A 20868-nucleotide genomic window follows, 5' to 3' on the forward strand; every position below is an offset into this window, starting at 1 on the left:
TCTAGTTTCCCACCTAGGTCGTTTCTCATTGAAACATAGCTGTCTCTTCATCTTTACCCTAGTGTGTGAATAATAGGTTGACTATTCGCTAGTAACACCCGTATGTGGGAGCGGGGCGTTACAGATGGATTGGAAGGAGTTGGGAGACAAATTTCCCACATTTTTTCCTCCTTTTCTTTCTTCTTACTTTCTTGTTCCCTTCTTCTTCTCCCTCTCCCGATTGTCTCTTCTTCCTTCATTGTTCTTCTTCATTAGAGCTTCAAGTGGAGAATTTCCAATTTGAAGGGTGTCTTCATCTCTTTGGATTTTGCAACCATCTAAGGCAAGTTCCCTTCCTTCTTGTATCATACGCAAGATCTTCTTCTTCTTCTCCTTATGATTGTGTAAGTTCTTCTTCTCTTGTTTATCTTTTAATGCAAGTTCTTCAACCTTGTTTCCATCTTAGAAGGCTTGTTTCCTTCATTTTTAAGTTGTTGCTCTTAAATTCTTATTCTCGGATTCACTGACCATGTTATGTTCTTTGGTCTATAACTCCTCGTGTTTATATCCAAATTGAGATCCGTTTGTTGGGTTGTAAACTAGACATCTTAAGCTTCATTTTAGACACAAGAATCGAATTTTTTGACTAAGATTTGATCATGTTATAGCCTTGTAAATCCCTACTAAGATCTGAAAATTTTATTGCTTTCGAGTAAACTGACCTTGTTGTACTCTTTAGGGTATAACTCTCTGTGGTTATATCCGATTCAAGATCAGTTTGTTTATGTATAAACTAGACTTGATAATCTTCATTTGGTAAAATTTTTAGAATTTTTGGCTGTGTTTTGAGCCTACAGTATCCTTGTAAATTCTTGCCCAGAATCTGGAAATTTTCTGCTCTGTTTTTGAATAATCTGTTCTTGCTTCGGTTTTGGGGGTATAATGCTCTGTGGTTATATTCAAATTGTGATCCATTTATTTCTCTATAAAATAGACATCATGGGCTTCGATTCGGTATAAGATTTGAAATTTTTGGTTATGATTTGTACCCATAACAACCTTGTTGAATTCTATGTAGAATTCTGTAAATTACTATTACAAATTCTGCCTTGTTTCGGTTTTTGTGGAATATCTCCTTGTGGTTATTTCCGATTTCAAATCCAGTTGATGTTCCAGAAACTAGACTCATTAGGCTTTGATTTGGTATATCGTTTGTGGTATTTGACCAAATATTGAGCTCGGATTGAATTTTTGAAAATATGCCTGAAATCTAGAAATTTCTGAAATATGTTGTTATTCAACTCTTCCTATGTAGTCTATCCTTCCTACGTTTAAAATTATGATTTTTGTATAGTTCTTCCATTTTTTTTGAATTATTCTTGATAGCCCTCATTTTTGGATAAAAAGGTTTTATTCTCCTTATTTCGATAAATCTTGCAATATTAATTCGTTTTCTTGATGAATATTGCTAAAATCTAAATAGGGTTTTTGTGTCACCCTACATTTCTTAAGAAATGACATTTATTCATTAGGGTCTAGTGTCATGCAAGATTTGGTATTTCTTGCATGTATAAATTTTGATTCCTTGAGATTATTATTGGGGTAAAAATATACCGTAAATATTGGTTGGACATTTCTATAAGTATGAGTAAATAAATGTATTAAAATTTACCATGTGATCATAAGATAGTGCACACTTTAATTTATGTAATTGTGCATGTTAAGCATGATTTGAGATTTTTCTTAATCATTGAGGATTGACATGAAATTGGGATATGCATATGTGATGCATGATTATACTGATTTGCGCACCTATTATTTTGCGCGACGGCGAAGTCCGTGGGTGAGAAAGGATATCCTATGAGCGCTTGACGCGGGTGAGGTGGCCATCAACCCAGTAGGCGTGGCTCAAATTGTTATTACTTGGCCGTGAAAGCCTTGAGAATTATGCGAAAAAATTCCTTACTATTGGTGCATATGCATGAGCATGAGAACGAGTACATAAAATATGTAATAATCACGGCATGGGAAATTAATGTAAATGAAAAACTTATGAGTCGCGTTATACTAATATCTTCTCATAGAGTTGTTTATTCTATCTTGATTATCCCTGCCTTTGATTCTATATCTCCATGCTTTATAAATACACTTACTGAGCCTTGTGGCTCACCTTGTTTACTCTCATGTCATTCCAGGTACAAGTAGGGCAGTGGTTGAGGGCGAGCCCAGTGGGGCTAAAGCTCAAGGTTAGAGGTGTACAGAGACCTTCCAAACTAGATGGTCTATGTTAGCATTTGTGATGAGGGCAAGTGTGAGGAAATTTTACGTTGTAAAATTTGTTAGTGCCCTTGTATTTCATTTTATTTAGACTATGGTCTAAGATGTTATAAACCTTTATGTTAGCTTCCGCTGAATTTATCTAAGGGTAGTATTATGGTGTTGTATGTTATTGTTTTATATCACACTTGTGATGACCTCCTTTCGGATATCCTATGCTAGCGGGACTATCCGATAGTGGGCCAGTACATCAATTCACCTCATCTTAGGTATTAGTGCCATTGTTATTCAAATCTAACAATTTATTGGTAGCGATTTTGAAATAGACGCTAAGATTTAGAAAATTTTAGAATATCCCATAACAAATAAAATTGTGTTTGATTATTTATGATTAATTAGGTTTTATAATCATTTTTTATCATAAAATTTAGAGAAAAGTATGATTTTTTTACACTTAAATTGCTTTTATATTTTTTCCTTTCTCGTTCTCTGCACCATATATTCCATTAAATTTGAATCATGGAAATGTGTTCGGTTCACATGGAAATTGATTTGCCTCTCTTTTTTGAAAATCAAATCTTATACATTTAATAATTTTCACCTTTGTAATAAGGTAGGTTCCTAAAATTCATTATCTATCCCATGGCTAAAAATATTGATGGAATGAGCTTAAAATTATGTCAAATGTACCATCAAGTTGAATTAAATACGAAATGTAACACTAATTCCTATTAATAAAACAATTACAATATGATGCGAGTGAGAGAGAGATACTGAGGAGAGTACGTGCAAGCAGGGACAGAAGAGTGCAAATACAAACGAGAAAGCAAAGCACAAGAGCTTGCCAAGTGGGCGCACGCATGTTAGATATACGTTACAGACAGACACGTGTCCTGCTCTCCGCTGTCTGGGGTCTGAGTAGTATGATTTTAGGCAAAACATTCACCCCCCGCACCACCCTCCCAATATTCTCAGTTGCCAAGCCAGCGCAGAGCAGAGCAGAAGAATGGCGGAGAATTCATCGCCGTTTCCGAAGCCAATTCGACAATCCAATGCGGCCGGATCCGTGTCTCATAGCCTAACCATCCCCTCACCGCCCCCATCCGTGGACGCCCACCGAATTCCCTTACCTCCATCTCAGCAACCGCCGATGACGCCGTCTACACTTCCGTGGCTTCAACAACAAATGCTACAGCAACGGCCGAGCAATTTGACGGCCGCATGGAATATCCAGATGCCACACAGGACGCCTTCCACGTCGAGGGTGCATCAGGTGCAGCACGGCGCGGCGGCGGCGGCGTTGCGGCCGCAGATGAACTTGGGCGGCGGCGGTCTCGCTCAGCAACCACAGCAACAGCAGATGGCGAGATCGGCATTGATAGGGCAGACTGGCCAACTGCCTATATTGTCCGGCCAAGCCGGGGCGGCGTCAGCTGCGTCCCAGTTCAATTTGCAACCGCCGTTGTTAGCACTGGTACGCAACGCTTAATTGTTCCATTTTAACACTAAAACTAAAAGAGGGAAAAAAGGGAAAAGCTCGGGACCTATTTGGTTTGGATGCCAATTGTTTGTTTGGTTAGATTATTCAATTTCTTTACTCTTTTTTGCTGAATAGAAGGGGGTTCTGAAATCTGACCGACGCCTTTTCTAATTTAAGAAACAAAGGATAGAAAGGGGAGAAACTTGTGGCTTGATTTGGTTCGAGTGGCAATTTACTCTAATTTCTATTTTGGTACGAGTTTTCAAAGAATTGCTTTGTGTCTCTCTGTTTGACAAGGCCATAACAGCACTAGTATGCACTATTATACTGTTTTTTGCTTGAAAAGTAGAAGAGAGAAAAGGAAAAACTTGCAACTTAATTTGGATTGGGTGATATTTGTTGATCAGAAACTTTATTGTTTTTTTTTTTGATTGTTTTCTGCACTTCTATTTAACAAGTGGGGTGTTTACTGCAGCCTAGGCAGAAAAGCAGGTTATTGCAAGGATCCCAGTTCCCTGCTGTTAGTTCGGCCGGGCAAGCTCTAGAGGGAATGATGGGACCTCTCAACTTGAACTCTCAAATTAGAGCAAAAAGGCCTCTTCCATATGCCCAACGGATGAACCAGGGGCATTTAAGGCAGCAGCTGTCACAACAACATTCGCTTCCATCAAATCAGGTTTTAAGTCCACCTATATAGATTTTTTCCTTATCCTTTTTTCTTAACTTGCCTTGTATGATGTCAAATTCTCATCTGAATGGAAAATGTGCACTTTTAATATAGCAGAAATGGTGAGTTAGGCTAGTGTTGCAAGATGAAGTTTCTACCACTGAGAAGATTGCTGTCTACCGGTCTTTTTGCTCCACAGCCCCATTTTTTGGTCAAACCACATGCTGCTAAAGCTTATTATTGGATGGAGGGATGCTTTGAATTTGAGAAGAAACTTTCATTATCCATTCTTTTGTTGGCTCTACTGATTTTACTACTTTCGGGTCTCAAAAGTAATTGTTATATATGTCTGTTTCCTTGTGTAGATTGTTGTATATGCATATAGTTGTATATGCATATACATACATACATATATATATATGTATATATTTAAGAACTGTCTTGAGTAGTAGATACTTATTTGTAACACTTGTGGTCTAGATTAGAAACAGATATACAAGATTATGAACATGAGTTGCATAGAGTGCCGTACAGTATATGGTAGATCTTTGTATTGTTGATATATTAATGATTATAACTAATATTATAGAGGATGCTTGGATGAGATCTGGATATCATTCTTTCTTGCTGAATGCCATAGGTGATTGATTGGTCTTGCTTCTGTGCAAAGTTTAGTTCATTGTCTCCCCAATTCCATGTTTAACCAATTTGGGACTGTTTTGAACTTGAAATGTCTCTGGCTGTTTCAATTGTATTGGTAATTTGCTTATGCAGTCATGTACCTAATATGAAACAATTTGCGACTTCTATGTAGTTAAGTTGCATGATTGTGATTCCATTTTCTAAGTAAATAAGAATGCACTAAAAAGAACACCTTAAAAAGGGGATAAACCTTTTATAACCCCCATAATGCTAATAGCAGTCTATATCTATTGCATGCAGTTCAAGCTGAACTTTGTTCCCATTTTGGTCTTATAAGCTATAATAATACTATTCCAGCATCAATATGCTTTTCCTTTGGTAGAATGGGGCCCATGGATGAATGTTTGGGATCAGAGTGCAATATAAAATAAAAAAATTTAGAGGTACACTAGGTGCCTTTATGGTTACTGGGGTATTAACTTTATGAAACAAACTTCTTGACCTATGTTGCCTATTTTCTGATACAGGAACAGGAGCGTAATATGCCTTGTGATGAATTTTTGAGATACTTTTAAAGCTCTTTTATTTTGAACAAGTAGTTACACGATGAAATAACATAATTAGTTTTGTAACTATCAACATTTGAGATGCTTTAAAATTTTAATTTTTTAACAATTAGATACCTAATGGAATAACATAATCTAGTCTATTGTTTGATTATACCAAAATATATTTCTTAGAACATGACTGCCAACCTTTTCTACATTTTCAAGCCAAAAATCTTCTATCTATGATTTTCTTTGACATATATATTTCTTTCCTTCCTAAGAAGTCATTTAAGAGGATACAACAACAACATGTCAAGCCTCAATCCACTAGTTGGGGTGGGTTATATCCATTTTAGCTTGCCAGTAATTTCTGTCTTTGGCTGTTATATGCTATAATGCTCTTATAATTTGTATCACATCTGAAAGTCTTCCACCAAGGTTTTTAATAGATTTATCATCATCCTCAACGACTACACCTTATCCTAACCAAGTTAGTGGTAGTGGCCCAACATCCATAATTTCAATTATCTCCTAAACATCACATTAACAATACAAGTCCATACTGTAGAACAATGTGGCAAAATACAAATATTTGAAATGTAAATGTACCATGTTTTTGAATGTGCTTACTAATTCATAGTGCATGAGGGTATTGGCATTTTTTTTTTTTTTTTGGTATCATAGATCTTGACAAGTCTACTACTAAAGGACCTTGCAAGTCAAAAAGCTGTGAACCAAACAATAAGGGGCTGTTCTTTTTGTGTTTCAGTTTCAGTTTTGAATTTTGAATTCATTTTCAATTTTGTGTTTTGAATGTCTGTTTTGAAATTGCTGAAAACGCGTTCTTTTTGTCTGTAACGTTTTTCGCGTTTTGAAAATTAAGCATGTTTGTGATGGAAACAGCCAAAACAACATTTGTTGTTTTGAGTTTTCTTTACAAAATTTTTCCTTGTTTTCGAAAATGCATTTTTAAAAATATGAAAGTAAATACGTTTTCACTGTTTTGGAAAATTGAAAACTAAAAACGGCCTAAAAACAACAAAGATAACAAGGCCTAAGAGTCTGATTTGATGATGTAATCCCACTAGGTACATATGAAAAAGAAAACATAAGCATTTCCATGTAAACAACTAGATTTAATTCAAGTGAGAGTTAAGATCATGTCGTCAATTTGGATTTGAACAATCTGACATGCATTCTTATCATTTATGCACTCTCATAAATAGAGGACCATCTTCTTGAGAAAGAGACAGTTTGAGGCTTAGAGCTAAGATGTCATTTCAATGACAGACCTCTGGACACTTATTGAGACATAGAGCTGAGATATTCTTTTTTCTGAAGACCTTTTTGTAGATGGGACTTTGTAGATTATTACCATTCCACCATCTTTCTTAGAAATGCTACCTTCCAAATCCCACTACTGCATAACTTTTCAGTCAATGGTTCAACATTCACGCTTTGACATCATCGATTTGGAAACTTGAATTTCAGTTCTGACACTCCTCAGATATGGAATTATTGGTAAGGGATTTAACACTTTTTCTGCAATATTTGATTCAATATAGCTAATCTTATGTGCTGCCTAACTCAATGAAAAAATGATTATTTTGGTGCTGATATTTTTCTTTTCATAATCGTGAGGTTTCTTTATGTAAGGAGCAATTAGCAAAATGAAGTATTTGATCTAAAACAGGGCCAACGCATTACCACAATAAGCACATGATCCAATATCCCAAACAAATGTTTTTCCTCAAATGCCCTATTTGAGACCATGATTGGTAGCGGTGGAACAATTAGTCATGTTCCCCCTCTTCCTCTTGTTAAACCCATAGACTGTATGGTGGAAATGATCTGAGCAATAATGGGGTTCATGCCATGACAACAATGGGTACACAAAGGAACAAAAACGGGTATAGGAGCATTTATAGCATTTACTCAAAAGTGAAGGTTGCAATTTACAATACTGCCCTTAAAAATTTAAAAGCACACGTTGTGGGGTCACTATTTGAGATAATTACTAAAATATATAATTTGGATATTTAACAAACTCTTTATCTTGATTTTTCAAGAACTGATTTATTCAAAAATTTCCATAAAGTTTCCAAATGGAGAATAAATTAGGGACATCGCTCAAAAAAAGGAACAAGGATTTGTGATTGAGTATAGTTTTGTTATTTTTGGTGTTTATTCATGTTTTGAAGGCTGTTTTTATGTTTTTTTCAATTTCTGTTTTTCATGCTTGATATTATATTTTGATCATTTTATTCTTCTTTCTTTCTGCTTTCCATTGCGATTTCTTCCTTATTTCCTGCAATTGGGGTCTAATTTTGGTTAAGTGTGGCATAGAACCCCTGGTGTTGCCAGCAGATCTGAACCTGGCATAAAACCAAAAACAGCTGGTGGCACTGGGGGTTTTTCCTCGGTGATGGCACACAGGATCTTCTCACTGGGTGACTGCACGTGTCATGGAGGATGCCAAACGGATGCCATTCTAGGAATCTTTTTTGAATTGGATGCTAACGTAGTAAAAAATTGTCTTATGTCTATTTCAATTTCTGTTTTATGTGCTTGATACTATATTTCTGCCCTTTTTCATTATTTTTTTACTTTGCCATTCTAACTTCTTCTAGAAACTACAGGGTCAAAATGTACCGAGGGCCTCATTTATAAACCCTCAGTTATCTGGGCAGTCAGTTTTGAACCCTTTCTCTCCGCAACAATGGTCGAAGCAAGAACCAACGATGTCTAATCCTAATTCTCCCTATCATCTTCAACACCAGAGGCTAGAACAACTACTTTTGCAGCAACAACTAGCTTCGTCCTCTCAGATGCAGCAAAATTCTACATCATTGAACCCACAGCAGTTTTCCCAGCCTGTACAGCAGCAGCAGCCGATGGTGCATCCACAACTCAGTCAGCAGCAACAGCAGCAGCATCAAGTTCTGAATCAGCAACAGCAGCGGTCTCCAACGAGGGCAGTGCCTGCTGGCCAAAAGTATCTCAGTTTGACAGGATCACAGCCAGATGATACTGGATCTGGAACAACTACACCAGGGGGGAGTTCAAGCCTGGGAGCAGAAGCAAACAATCGACTTCTTGGGAAGAGAAGAATTCAGGATTTGGTTTCCCAGGTCCCCTTATATTCAAATTGCTTGTTCTCTTTACCATGTTAGCTTGTTAGGCAATCCAAGAAACCCAAATCCTAGATTTTAATTTGGAATCTTTCGGTCCCTAAGAATGATTTGACAGTTATTTTGATGATTCAGAGTTATTTTAAGAACATTCAAAATTGACACAAAATCTGAGTGTTTAGACATTTTTGGAGAAATTTTGTATTATTAGCATTTATATAAAATATTTGCTAGGCAGGGATTGTTTAATTCCTCTTCCGCTTTCAGGTGGATCCAAATGCAAAACTAGATCCTGAAGTCGAAGATCTTCTTTTGGATCTTGCTGATAACTTTGTCGATTCGGTGAGGCCTATTGATGATATACCAATTATTTGGAATATGCACTGTTTTTCTCTGTGTCTACACATGTGCTTGATATTCAAACTTGTTATCACATGATACCCATCTTTTGCATGTGTATTAATTGATTTATGCCAATAGATAAAATGACATGCAATATAAGACATCATCTTTACATACTTTAAATTTTATATTGTTTTTGAATTAATATGTTGTTTGATTGAATGTGAGCCTTGGTAGTAATAATAAGGTTGCTCCTTTGATAGGGGAATGTCAGGTTTAAATTTTTTCTTAGTATTAGTTTAATTAACGGTGTTAGTAATATATGGGGTGTCCCTGAGATTTTAGCAAAGTAAAAGGATCAATTTACCAAAGTCCCAATGTACAAGGGGTGTACGGTCAATTTACCCTAAAAAATTTATTAAGAACCTTTGCCATAGAGAAAAAAAGGTTTGTTAGGATTTGTAGAGGAGATGATTGGACTTTCCCAATTATGATTGGTTTAATCAATCATCTTCATAGGTTATTTTACCTCTTTGGTGTAGTGATGGATATACTCACTAAGCACATATAAGAAGACATGCCTTGGCATATGTATAATGTTGTGTTGTGATTGAAGATCAAGTTATTTCAAGAGAATATGAATTTATACATCTCAAATCAATTATTCAAAAAGATAGTTAGATTATTGAGGATGATGCATACAAATTCAAGGTAGCATGGTTAGAGTGAATAACTACTCCCAATATTTTTTTCATTGTAAAATCCCTTTAAAGATAGAAGGAAGCTTTTATTGCATAGCTACAAAGCCTCTATTGTATGACATAGGGTTGGCAATGGTTTGGTTTGGTTTTGGTTTTTGCTAAAACCATAACCAAACCAAACTTAAAATACTAAAACCAAAACCAAACCATTAACCCATTGGTTTTAAAAATTAAAAACCATAACCAAACCATTCGGTTTCGGTTTGGTTTCGGTTTTAACCATGGTTTTTTTAGTTTGATCCATACCAACAAATAAAGATAAAACTCTTACAAATAGCATTCATAAAAACTTGTTGATCTGCATGCACTACATTATGCCTTTCACAGTTGTGGCAACTAACAATAACATTATGCAAACATATATCTAACTATTAGATGAAAATCCTAACATTAACCCCATGCTTTTGGCTTCAAATTGATAGTGGCTCCTAAATTGCAATAATTTAATTTATTTATACATCTAAGTGACAAACACAAACACACCCACAATATATATTAATATTTGATCAAAAAAATCGATGCAAGCGCGGAGGGAGAAAACAAAAAGTTCGACCTTCTAATTCATTGTAGTAAGGGGAAAAAGAACCAAATCAGAGGAGTAAAGAAAGAAATAGCAAACACAAACACATTCTTAAACATTATAGATTTACATAAAAATATAGAATGGAAGTTGGATTTAAATTTAGGCATTTGCGCATCAATCAGACCAAAATAATAAATCAAGTCAGAAACCCTAATTTGTGAGTTGCCGAGAGAGAGAGAGAGGGAGACCTTGCTGTCGGCGTACAGAGATAAATTGCATAAGGTAATTCAAGTGTGATGCTCAAAAAATGATGGTCCACGACTCTCGACTCGCCTGGTCAATGCTTTTTGTGTTTCGATTATTGCTCTCAAAACTGTATTTGTATTATAGAGAGGGTGAGGGAGGGCGAGATAGGTAGTGAGTAAGAGCGAGGGCGAGCGGCCGAGGGCGAGCAACAGAACGGATCGAGAGAGAAGGGGAGAGGGAGAAGGGTTTGTTGCTATTTGCAGGAGGGGGCAGAGTGAGACCAAGAGAGAGGTAGAGAGCGCGAGCGAGAGGGGTCGAGAACCAGGGCGAGCGAGAGGGGTCGAGAACCAGGGCAAGCGAGAGCAATAGAGGCAGAGAGCAAGGGCGAGCGCGAGAAAGAGAGGCCGAGCCCTAGCGAGAGAAAGAGAGAGCCAGCGAGGGCGAGCGAGAGCAAGACTGCAAGAGAGAGGCAGAGAGCGAGGGCGAGCACGAGCGGACGAGCAAGAGAGAGGAGGCAAATAGCGAGAGGCAACGAGGGTGAGAAAGAGCGAAGGTCGAGAGAGGAAGGAGAAGAGAAGGGTTTGCAAGTGGGCTGGGGTGGGGTGGGTTTGGGGCTGGGTTTCACAGTCACCCCTCTAATATATAATATATATTATATATATTTATATATTCAGTTCGGTTTGGTTTGGTTTGGTTCGGTTACCCACATAACGGTTCGGTTTTAGTGAAAATCATAACCAAACCATATCCATTGAAACAGTGTTCGATTTTTCACCCAAACCAAACCATTACCCAGTCAAACGGTTTTTAACAGTGTTGACCGATTCGGTTTCGGTTCGGTTCTCCACGATTTCGGTTGCACTTGCCATCCCTAATGACAGAATATTTGGAGAATTAAGTGTACAAAAAGTTAAGTGTAACTGAGTGGGGGATGTTATGATTGATGTACATAATAAATGTAGGATGGTTCGTGTGAAGATTTGCTTTATACTTTTTATGCATTGTAAAATCACTTTAAAGGTAGAAGGAAAGTTTTATTGGACAGATACAAGACCACTTTTGTTGTATGGAATTGAATATTTGGAGAGTTAAGTGCCAACATGTACATAATATAAGCATAAGTGAGTTGAGGATGTTATGATACATCTATAATCATACAATATAAAACAAAATTAGAAATCAGATTGTTCACAATATGGTTGGAGTGGCACCTATTAAAAATAAGATTTGCAAGATATGTTTATGTAAAGAATAGGAGATGTAAAACTATATTCTATCTTTTACATGTGAGGTACTGACCCATTTATAGGGTTAGAAATTTACACCATAAGAAAGATTATATTTGTGCTAAACTAGGAAAGATTGGTGTCAGGGACCTAATGTTTGTATAAGGGTTTCTTGGTATTTTTGGCATGCTACTTACTGTAGTGGTTCTGTAACAAGCTGTCAACGATTGGGAAGACTGATCTTGTCCTTATTCTCGGACAAGATTAGATTAACATTGATTGGTACTGATTATTTGTTTCCTAAAACATAAGATGTATATTCTAGATTTAGATTGATGTATCTTTCTATTCTAAGCTGCATCTTTCTATTAGTTGTTTGTATCCTAAAGCTGTATAAGTTTCCAAAACTAGGTTTGGAAACTCTCTTATTTAATTTCTTAGAAACTTCCCAAGTTAGTGAGGAAGTCTTGTATATAATTGGATCTACCCATTCAATGGGAATAAGATTGAAAAGCATTCTTTTCACGTCCTCTTTGACACAAGCTATTCAAAGTTGTACTTTGTATTGGCAGCTTTATTGATGCCAAAATTAACCGCTTGGATTAGTATAAAAACCTAATCCAGCTGAATGAGAGGGGATCAAAGCATTTTTCTAGAATTCTTTGTTTCTCTCAATTTCTCTCTCTTGATCTTGCTTTCTCTCTCGCGTACTTTTGTTTTCCTCTCTTTCTTCGAATCTTCCTCTCATTTCTCCCTAAGTTCTTCCCCAATTCTCTCAATTAGCAGAGAACTGACCTTTTTAGATTTGAGGACTTGACAATAGGCTATACAGAAAAAAGGAAATGTTGACTATACAGAATATAGGAAAGTATTCAAAAAAGATAGGTTGGAAATCACTCCTTGAAATTAATCTCTAAACTAGGGATGATTTGGCCAATCAATCTCTTAATTTAAGGAATAATTCTAGTCAAACATTCCTCAAGTTGGTGAATAAATGTCTTTCATCACAGCTTGCACAATAACTCCTCAATTCTTCTTGTAGGCAGTCCCTTTGTCGATACATCAGCCAACTAGTTTTTGGATGGGACAAAGGAAATACAAATTAGGCCAGCTTCTAGCTTCTCCTTTATAAAATGTCGATCTATCTCAATATGTTTTGTTTTATCATGTTACACTAAATTATGTGCAATATTGATGGCTGACTTTTTGTCACAAAACAACTTGATTGGTCAACTTCTAACAAGCTTTAGGTCATCTAAAACAATCTTTAGCCATAACAATTCACACATTCTAGGGGCCATAGCTCGAAATTCTGCCTCAACACTGGACCTTGCAACTATGTCCTACTTTTTTATTTCTCCAAGACACTAGATTCCGTCCTAGGAACACACAATAACTAGTTGTAGACTGACTATCAACCAGAGAACTTGTATTGTCTGCATCTCTGTAGCTTGCAATAGCTAGGTCATTCCTTGATTTGAATAGAATTCCTTTACCATGTGTGAACTTTAGATAACATAGAATTCTTCTGATTATTTGTGTGTTCTTCATTTCGATTGTGCATAAACTGACTGACTAGGCTGACAACAAAGGCAATGCCAGGTCTAGTATAAGATAGGTATATTAGGCGACTAACCAACCTTTGATACCTTCCTTTGTCCGCTAGCTGACAGTTGGGATTTTCACCAGTTTGAGATTTGGTTCCACTGGTGTGCTGGTTGCTTTTCCACATAACAACCCAATTTCTTTCAATAAATCTATGATATACTTCCTTTGGGAAAGGAAGATTCCTTCTTTGGAGTAGGCTACTTCTATTCCCAAAAAATACTTAAGTTTATCAAGATCCTTAATCTCAAATTCTCTTGTGAGGCTTTCTTTTAGCCATTGTTGCTCCATAGCATCATTTCCAATCACTATGATATCATCCACATTCACAAGCAGAGCTGTAACCTTCCCCTCTGTTGAATGTTTAATAAAGAGGGTATGATCTCCCTTACTTTGTTGGTATCCCATCTTTCTCGTAGTTTTAGTAAATCTGTCAAACCATGCTCTAGGGGACTGCTTAAGCCCATAGAGCCTTTTTTTCCGCTTGCACACCTAGTGGTGGCTCCATAAAAATTTCCTCCTCTAAATCTCCATGGAGAAAGGCATTTTTTACATTAAATTGCTATAACTGCCAACCACAACATGCAACCAATGATAGGAGACTTTGGATAGTTGTCATCTTTGCCATTGGTGCAAAGGTCTCCAATTAATTTTGTAGGTTTTTGTATACCCCTTAGCAACCAACCATGTCTTATCTCCCACCAATGTGCTATCTGCCCATATGCAACCCACAGATCTTACTCCCTTTGGTCTAGGCACCATATGCCAAGTTTGGTTCTTTTCCAAAGCTCTCATCTCTCCTTGCATGGCCTATGTCCAATTTTGATCCTTTAATGCATTCTCAACTGTTTTAGGAATGGCAATGGCATTAAGAGAGGACATGTAACATCTCGCATCGAGCAATAGGAAAGACCAGAACAACTTACCCTGATGGGCCTACGCGAACTTCCCAGGGGTCATCCATCCTTAAGTTTCCCCAGCTTAAGCATGCTTAACCCGAGAATTCTTTGCCTATATTCAGCCCAAAAGGTAATCAGCTGGTGTTATTTCCTTTCTTACTTATCCTCGATATATACGACCATTCTCTGGGCTCTTGGGTGTATGGTATGGATTGAGTCGACCATTTATTTTATGTTGGGAATGAATGCTTGTAAATTTGGTTTTTGAAATAGGGCTTGCATGTCCTGCCTCTCTTATACTCTGTTGTACATTCTCTTCTCATCCCACCCCCCCTAAATGTAACTCGGGATTTTTGATTCTATGTAATATATGTAGAATAGAATAGAGTAGTGATAGTTGTAGTTTGTATAAAGAGCAAGAGATGGAGCCAAATTGAAGACAAGATTCGAAAACCCATGAAGGCTTGAAGAATGTGCTTGAGAAGCATGTTGTGATTCTTCACCTAGATTTGACCCGCTAACTTCCCTTCTATGGCTCGAGGGAGCTAGCTGTAGTTATCCATACCATACACTGGTTTGAGTCGTTTATTATGCATTATTAATTTGATTAATTGTATGTGATGAGACCTAAATAGATAAATAATAAATCCCTCACTAATATTAAGCCAACTTGCCTTCCATCATTATGAGGCATTAGGTTTCTAGTTGGCATTTGATTTGTTGAGTCACTCAAGGTCATGTGTCACCTATGATACCTGTGTTTCATGGGCCATGAGATGTCCCTGAATGATGGGTTCGACTTAACTAGAAAGATGGGCTTGTTGAGTCACTCAAGGCCCACTGAGTATAGAGGCAAAGGTTGGGAGTCATATAAGATGTGCACGACAAGGAGTTGTCAACCCAACGCATCTAGGAGTTGCATGGAGATGCAATTGGTAGCAAGTACCTACCTAATCGAACCTAGCACAATTTGTTGAGTCACTCAAGGTTGTGCGAGGGGAGATGGGATCCTAGCCCACTAAGAAATCTTCCAACGGGATTTCTCGAGTCACGTCTTGAGGGTGGCGAACTCGTAGAGAATAGTGGGAGCAATCATAAAATGTTACTTCTTGCAATTTATGATTTCGTAATTAAATATGATTATAACATTCAGTTGTAGATCCAGAATGTCTGGAAACATGTTGATAAGATCAATACTCGAGGGCAATAATACCTTCAACGGGACTAATTTCTATGATTGGAAGATCATCTTGAGGATAGTCCCCATGTATGATAAGATTCTCTATGCAATAGAGAGCTATCTTCTTAGGAAACCACTAGTTGGGTAAATAGTAGCACATAAGGCTTGGACGATGCACGAGGGTGATAAGATCATCGCTTGGTGTATCACCTTGGCTGCCATGGTCCCGGAGCGTAAGTGACAACATAAGAGCTATGATGTATATGAGATCATGGCTAGGCTCAGGGATCCTCTGTTGAGAAGCATGTCATGTAGATGATAGGTTTTATCAATGGGTTGCTAGAGCTGAACTTGGGTATGGATGTAGAAACTTACCCTAGATTTGGTGCTACAGTCCCTCCCTAACAGTTATGGAAGAGACTTTTGGAGAGTTGTCCATAGTAAGGGAGGCCGAGCCCAAAATTGATAAAAGGCCAAGGGAAGTGTTCTCTTAGTTGAAGGGTCCAAGGCGAATAGGGGCAAGCCCAAGAGTAAGTGTAGCCAGCCAATTTATGAACAATATCATTGAAGAGCATATAAATTGATAGTATCACATTTTGAGATACCTAAAGAAAACTCTTGGAAAAGGTTTATACTTTAAAAAGACTAAGAAGAGTAATATTGAGGTATTCACCAATGTAGATTGGGTTGGTTCTATTACTGATCGCAGGTCAACTTTTGGATATTGTACTTATGTATGGGGAAACTTGGTAACTTGGCATAGCAAGAAGCAAACAGTTGTGGCTTGAAGTAGTGCAGTAGCGGAATTTAGAGCAATGGCTCATGGAATATTCATAGGAATGTGGTTAAAGCGATTGCTCCTTGAACTTAAATTAGTATCAAGTGATCAAATTAATATATTGTGTGATAATCAAGCTACTATAAGCATTGTTAAAAATCCAGTTCATCATGATCGAACTAAACATGTGGAGATCGATAGACAATTTATAAAAGAAAAAGCTGAAGGTGGGACTATCAATATTTTCTACATACCTATTGCTCTTTAGATTGCAGACATTCTAACCAAGGCTTTACCTAAGATCAATTTTGAGGATATGAAATCCAAGTTGGGTTTACTTAACATTTACAACCCAGATCGAGGGGGAGTGTAGAAAATATGTAGTTATTTAGTTTTGAATATTCCATTTGAGTGTATAGTTTGTTATAATTTATTTCTAGGATATTTGTTTTCCTTGTTCGGCAATTTCTAAGTCATAAATGACTCCTATGGAGTAGTTACATTTGTACCATATATATTGCTCTGTAAATTTCGAATGAAGTGATGTTGATTTTCTGTCAAATTCTACATATATCCATCTGTTCTATTCCAAGGGAAAAAAGGTCACCTTGGATGGTAGAAGTTCCTCCCCACATTGGTTGGTTTGCCATAGCCAACTGACCTGACCTCCCTCTTCCTAGAAAAGGGCAAGTGGAAGAACATTGCAAAGAAGATGGTTGTGGGGTTTATTTCTCAGTCTTGGAGATGCGCTTAAACTGTGGTGACCAAATGAAGCCTTTTTGAGACCAGGTGTTAGGAATAACTGAAACATTTCTTATCCCCCTTATTTTTCAAAAAAGGGGAAAGAAAATTTATCCCTTGCCTTAGGTGTATAATCATTCTCTGATATTTGTAGGTAAGATGGCCATTGACACACCATTGTCCAAGCCCTGAATTTAATTTAGTACTTAAGAATTTGATTAGATTAGGATGTGAGTATATCAATCTTATTTGGGAAATCAAGTATTGTGGCCAGTGGCCGTGCCTCGATATCTTATATTGGGGCAAGTGTATACAATAAGTGCTGGACAACTGCATATGCATCTTATGCTAATTGTATTGGGTTTTTTGAATGAATTTCTCTGTTTTTATAATGCACATTTATGTTATTTTGTTTGCTGGCGGTAAGAAGCTTGCCTTTAACTGTCCATATCAGTATTCTATTATTTCTATCAAATTGTTGTGGTGCCTAAATAACATGTTCTAACAAATATTTTGGAGGCATTTTATGACCATCCTGTGTGGCACATTGCAGGTAACTACATTCGCATGCAACTTGGCAAAGCATCGCAACTCTTCAACTCTAGAAGCCAAGGACTTGCTGCTTCATCTAGGTTTGTGCCTGTCACTTCATCAGCATATTTGTGTTGTCTTATATGAGAATAGTCAACCATTCAAAATTTAGAATATATTGAGCTGCATGTGTTAAATCTCATTGAGTAATCTTGGGAAAAGAGTAGACTTATATATGCATTGAAAAATCGAAAGAAGCTGCAATACATTTGCTCACATTTATCTGCACTTTTCAGGTAGCATCTATTGTAACTGGATTTACTGGAATCTGATATATCATTCTTGTCAATAGCTTCTCCTTTTATTTTTAAGGATTCCAGTTTAATGCTCACCTTATAGGCATACCTTCAATTTCTTTCTATTACTTTTATGTCGTACATTGATAATGAAACTTTTAAGAACTCAAATTTCCCTGATTGCTTTTATTAATTATTAAGTAAGCTATGCAGACACATGAATATAGAATTTTGAAAGTAATAAAAAGACTGAATATTTTGATGTTTGCACTACGATCTTTCTTTATTTTTGCTGAGTAAAAGAGGAAAGTGGGGTGACTAGTGTAGCAACTCCCTTGGACGTGGCCATGAGGGCCCTTTCTCACTAAGGACTGTTCACTCTGAGCCATAGCTACTGTCAAGAAAGTGAGTCTGTCACCCTAGCTCCACTGCAGTGCATAGGGTTAGGCCCTGCATCTATTGCTTACTTTTGGCATCATGGGTCTAGGTTATTCCATAAGCAGGATGGGTTTAAAGTTCGAACCCAGATCCAAGGGAGACAAGAGAACTCCTAAACAATTAGGGTAACCACCACGGTGGTTGCACTATAAATCTTTGAATGATTAACAATGGTTGCAATTGTGTCATAGTCTTGCAAGTTGCTTGAAGAATCATTTTTCATTGTTCCTGCCATACTGAATCTTTGGCATATTTATGTCGCATTTTGGTATCCAACATAGACCTTGAACTATTATTTGAATGAAACACTTGTTTGGAGATTTTGAAGTTGAAGCTCAGCATAAGTACCTTTCTTTTATCCTTGTCTCCAAGGATATGTAGAATGATGCCCCAAGTCTTTGTGTGAATCATTTTGCAAAAATAAGGGAGAACAGTCCCAATAATAGCCTTATCCTTTAATAAGAAAACCCAACACATTCTAGTGCAATCATCTATGAATGAGATGAACCACTTGGCCCCTAACTGATTTGAAATTCTTGAAGGACCCCAAACATCTAAATGAATCAAAGCAAAAGGTCTAGATGATAGTTTATTGTTAATTGAATAAGAGGTTCTATGATGTCTGGCCATAACACACACATCACACTGAAAAATACTAGGATCAAGTGTTTTAAACAAAGTAGGAAACATTTCCCTCACTAAACTAAAAGGAGGATGACCTAGGCGAAGATGATGAAGCCAAATGGCAGCTCGGTCAGAGGCTGTTTTCTGGGTTGAGTAGGCTACCTGCAGCTGATCTTTAGGCTTAGTGCTCCTCCCTTGTAAGATATACAGCCCATGCTGCTCTTTAGCCACACCAATCGTTCTCCCCGTGTCCATGTCCTGAAATTTTCACACATATGGAGGGAAAACAGCATTGCAATTGAGGTCTTGAGTGAGTTGTTTTATGGAGATAAAGCTAAGGGTTAAATCTGGTACATAAAGTATCGGATTTATTTACAAATTTGGACCAAAGTTAACTTTGCCTTTTCCTTTAATGGGAATTGTGGTCCCATTGGCAATAGTGATTTGTTTGGATGATGTAAAAGGCTCATAAGTATAAAAAAACTGGAAATTGGGTGTCATATGGTTAGTAGCCCCTAAATCCAAGATCCATGTGTTATCCCTACCAGTTTTGGAGGCTAAAAAAGGAGTAAAACAGATTTGTTTACCTTGTTGAGCCATAGAGCAGGATGCTCCTCCATCTTGAATGGTCTTTAGAAACTCCTTCAGCTTATTAATCTCCTCTTTATTGAGTTGGTTGAAGTCCATTCTAGCACCAGTACTAGTTCCAACACCTAGCCTTTCTTCCTTTTCTGCTTCTCCCTCTTGTTCTTTGTTTGAAATGTAGCTTTGAGGGTAGTTTTGTGGAGGACCTTGAGTCCTTATATTCTTGAATCCACCAAGTCTGTTGAGGACTGCTTCCTTCCCATGCAACTTGAAGCAGGTCTCCTTAGTGTGCCTCGGCTTATTGCAGAAGGTGCACCATTGCCCTTCTCGTCTAGACTTGTTCCGGTTTGTTGACTGCTTCCATGATTTGTTGCTAGAAAGGAGTGCTGATCCTTCCATATTGGATCCACCAAGCAGGCTCCTTTCCTATTTTCTTCACTTCTAACAATAGCAAACACTTCATTTAGGCTATGTAATTTATCCTTATCGAGAATTTGAACCCGTACCTAATCAAAGTCGTGATTAAAGCCTGCTAGGAACTCTACTATCCGGTCTCTTTCAAGAATCTGATTGAGGGTAGCAGTATCCGCTTGGCACACAATCTTTATAGCTTGGTATTGATCAAGCTCTAACCATAGTCCTAGCATCAGATTATAGTACTCTGTGACTGTTAATTGGCCTTGCTTTGAACCATTGATCTTTGTTTTGACATCAAAGATTATGGATGCATCATTAGCCTTTGAGTAAGTTTGATAAACAATCTCCCAAACTTCTCGGGTAGTACTAAGGAACATAAAGTTCCTGTTGCTATCTGGTTGTATTGTGCTCCATAGCCACGACATGATGCGGTAGTCTTCCACATCCCATGTACTAAAGCCTGGGTCAGTTTCTGGTGGAGGATTCCTAGTTAGGTGAGTGCTCTTTCCTTGACCCTTAAGAAGGGTTTTGATCAGCTACGACCATTGAAGAAAATTCCTACCATCTAACCGGTAGGATTGGTGAACACTTGGTAGTTCGCCAGCAAGAGAAGGTTGATCCACTGGAACTGTTTCTCCAGTGATGATAGTTGGTGAAGAAGACGGATTTGCTGATGTTTCTGACATGGTTATGAAGGAAGAACAGAAGGATGAATGGTTTAAATGACTGGAACCCAAAAAACGGGTGCTATTAAGGCACGAGCAATGAAGGCAGTAAGAAAAAAGGATTGTGCAATGAAGGCATTGGTTGCTAGAGAGAAGGCTTGGATCGGCAAGCTCTGATACCATGTTGGGAAAAGGAACTGGTATTGCTTGTGATTTTATTGATGTCAATAATAAAATTTATACAAGAGGTTCCTAAGAATTCTTCTATATTTTAGGACTAGATTACA

At 37.4% G+C, this 20868-nt stretch overlaps 1 protein-coding gene across 28 annotated transcripts in view; it reads left to right on the forward strand.

Annotated features, from left to right (window-relative positions):
• The first annotated feature begins 3048 nt into the window (after positions 1-3048).
• LOC127794289 (transcription initiation factor TFIID subunit 12b-like) overlaps positions 3049-20868 on the forward strand; it is an 80217-nt gene continuing 62397 nt past the window's right edge. For all 28 annotated transcript variants that reach the window (XR_008021617.1, XR_008021607.1, XR_008021616.1 and 25 more), the window contains exons 1-5: positions 3049-3730; positions 4212-4412; positions 8233-8724; positions 8992-9066; positions 17579-17657. Coding sequence is in view for 1 of the 28 variants with exons in the window: in XM_052325271.1 (XP_052181231.1) it covers positions 3263-3730; positions 4212-4412; positions 8233-8724; positions 8992-9066; positions 17579-17657 (1315 nt within the window). In the remaining 27 variants the exon portion in view is untranslated. The remainder of the gene's footprint in view (positions 3731-4211; positions 4413-8232; positions 8725-8991; positions 9067-17578; positions 17658-20868) is intronic.

Source organism: Diospyros lotus, chromosome 2, assembly GCF_014633365.1.
Source record: "Diospyros lotus cultivar Yz01 chromosome 2, ASM1463336v1, whole genome shotgun sequence".
Classification (NCBI taxonomy): Eukaryota; Viridiplantae; Streptophyta; class Magnoliopsida; order Ericales; family Ebenaceae; genus Diospyros; species Diospyros lotus.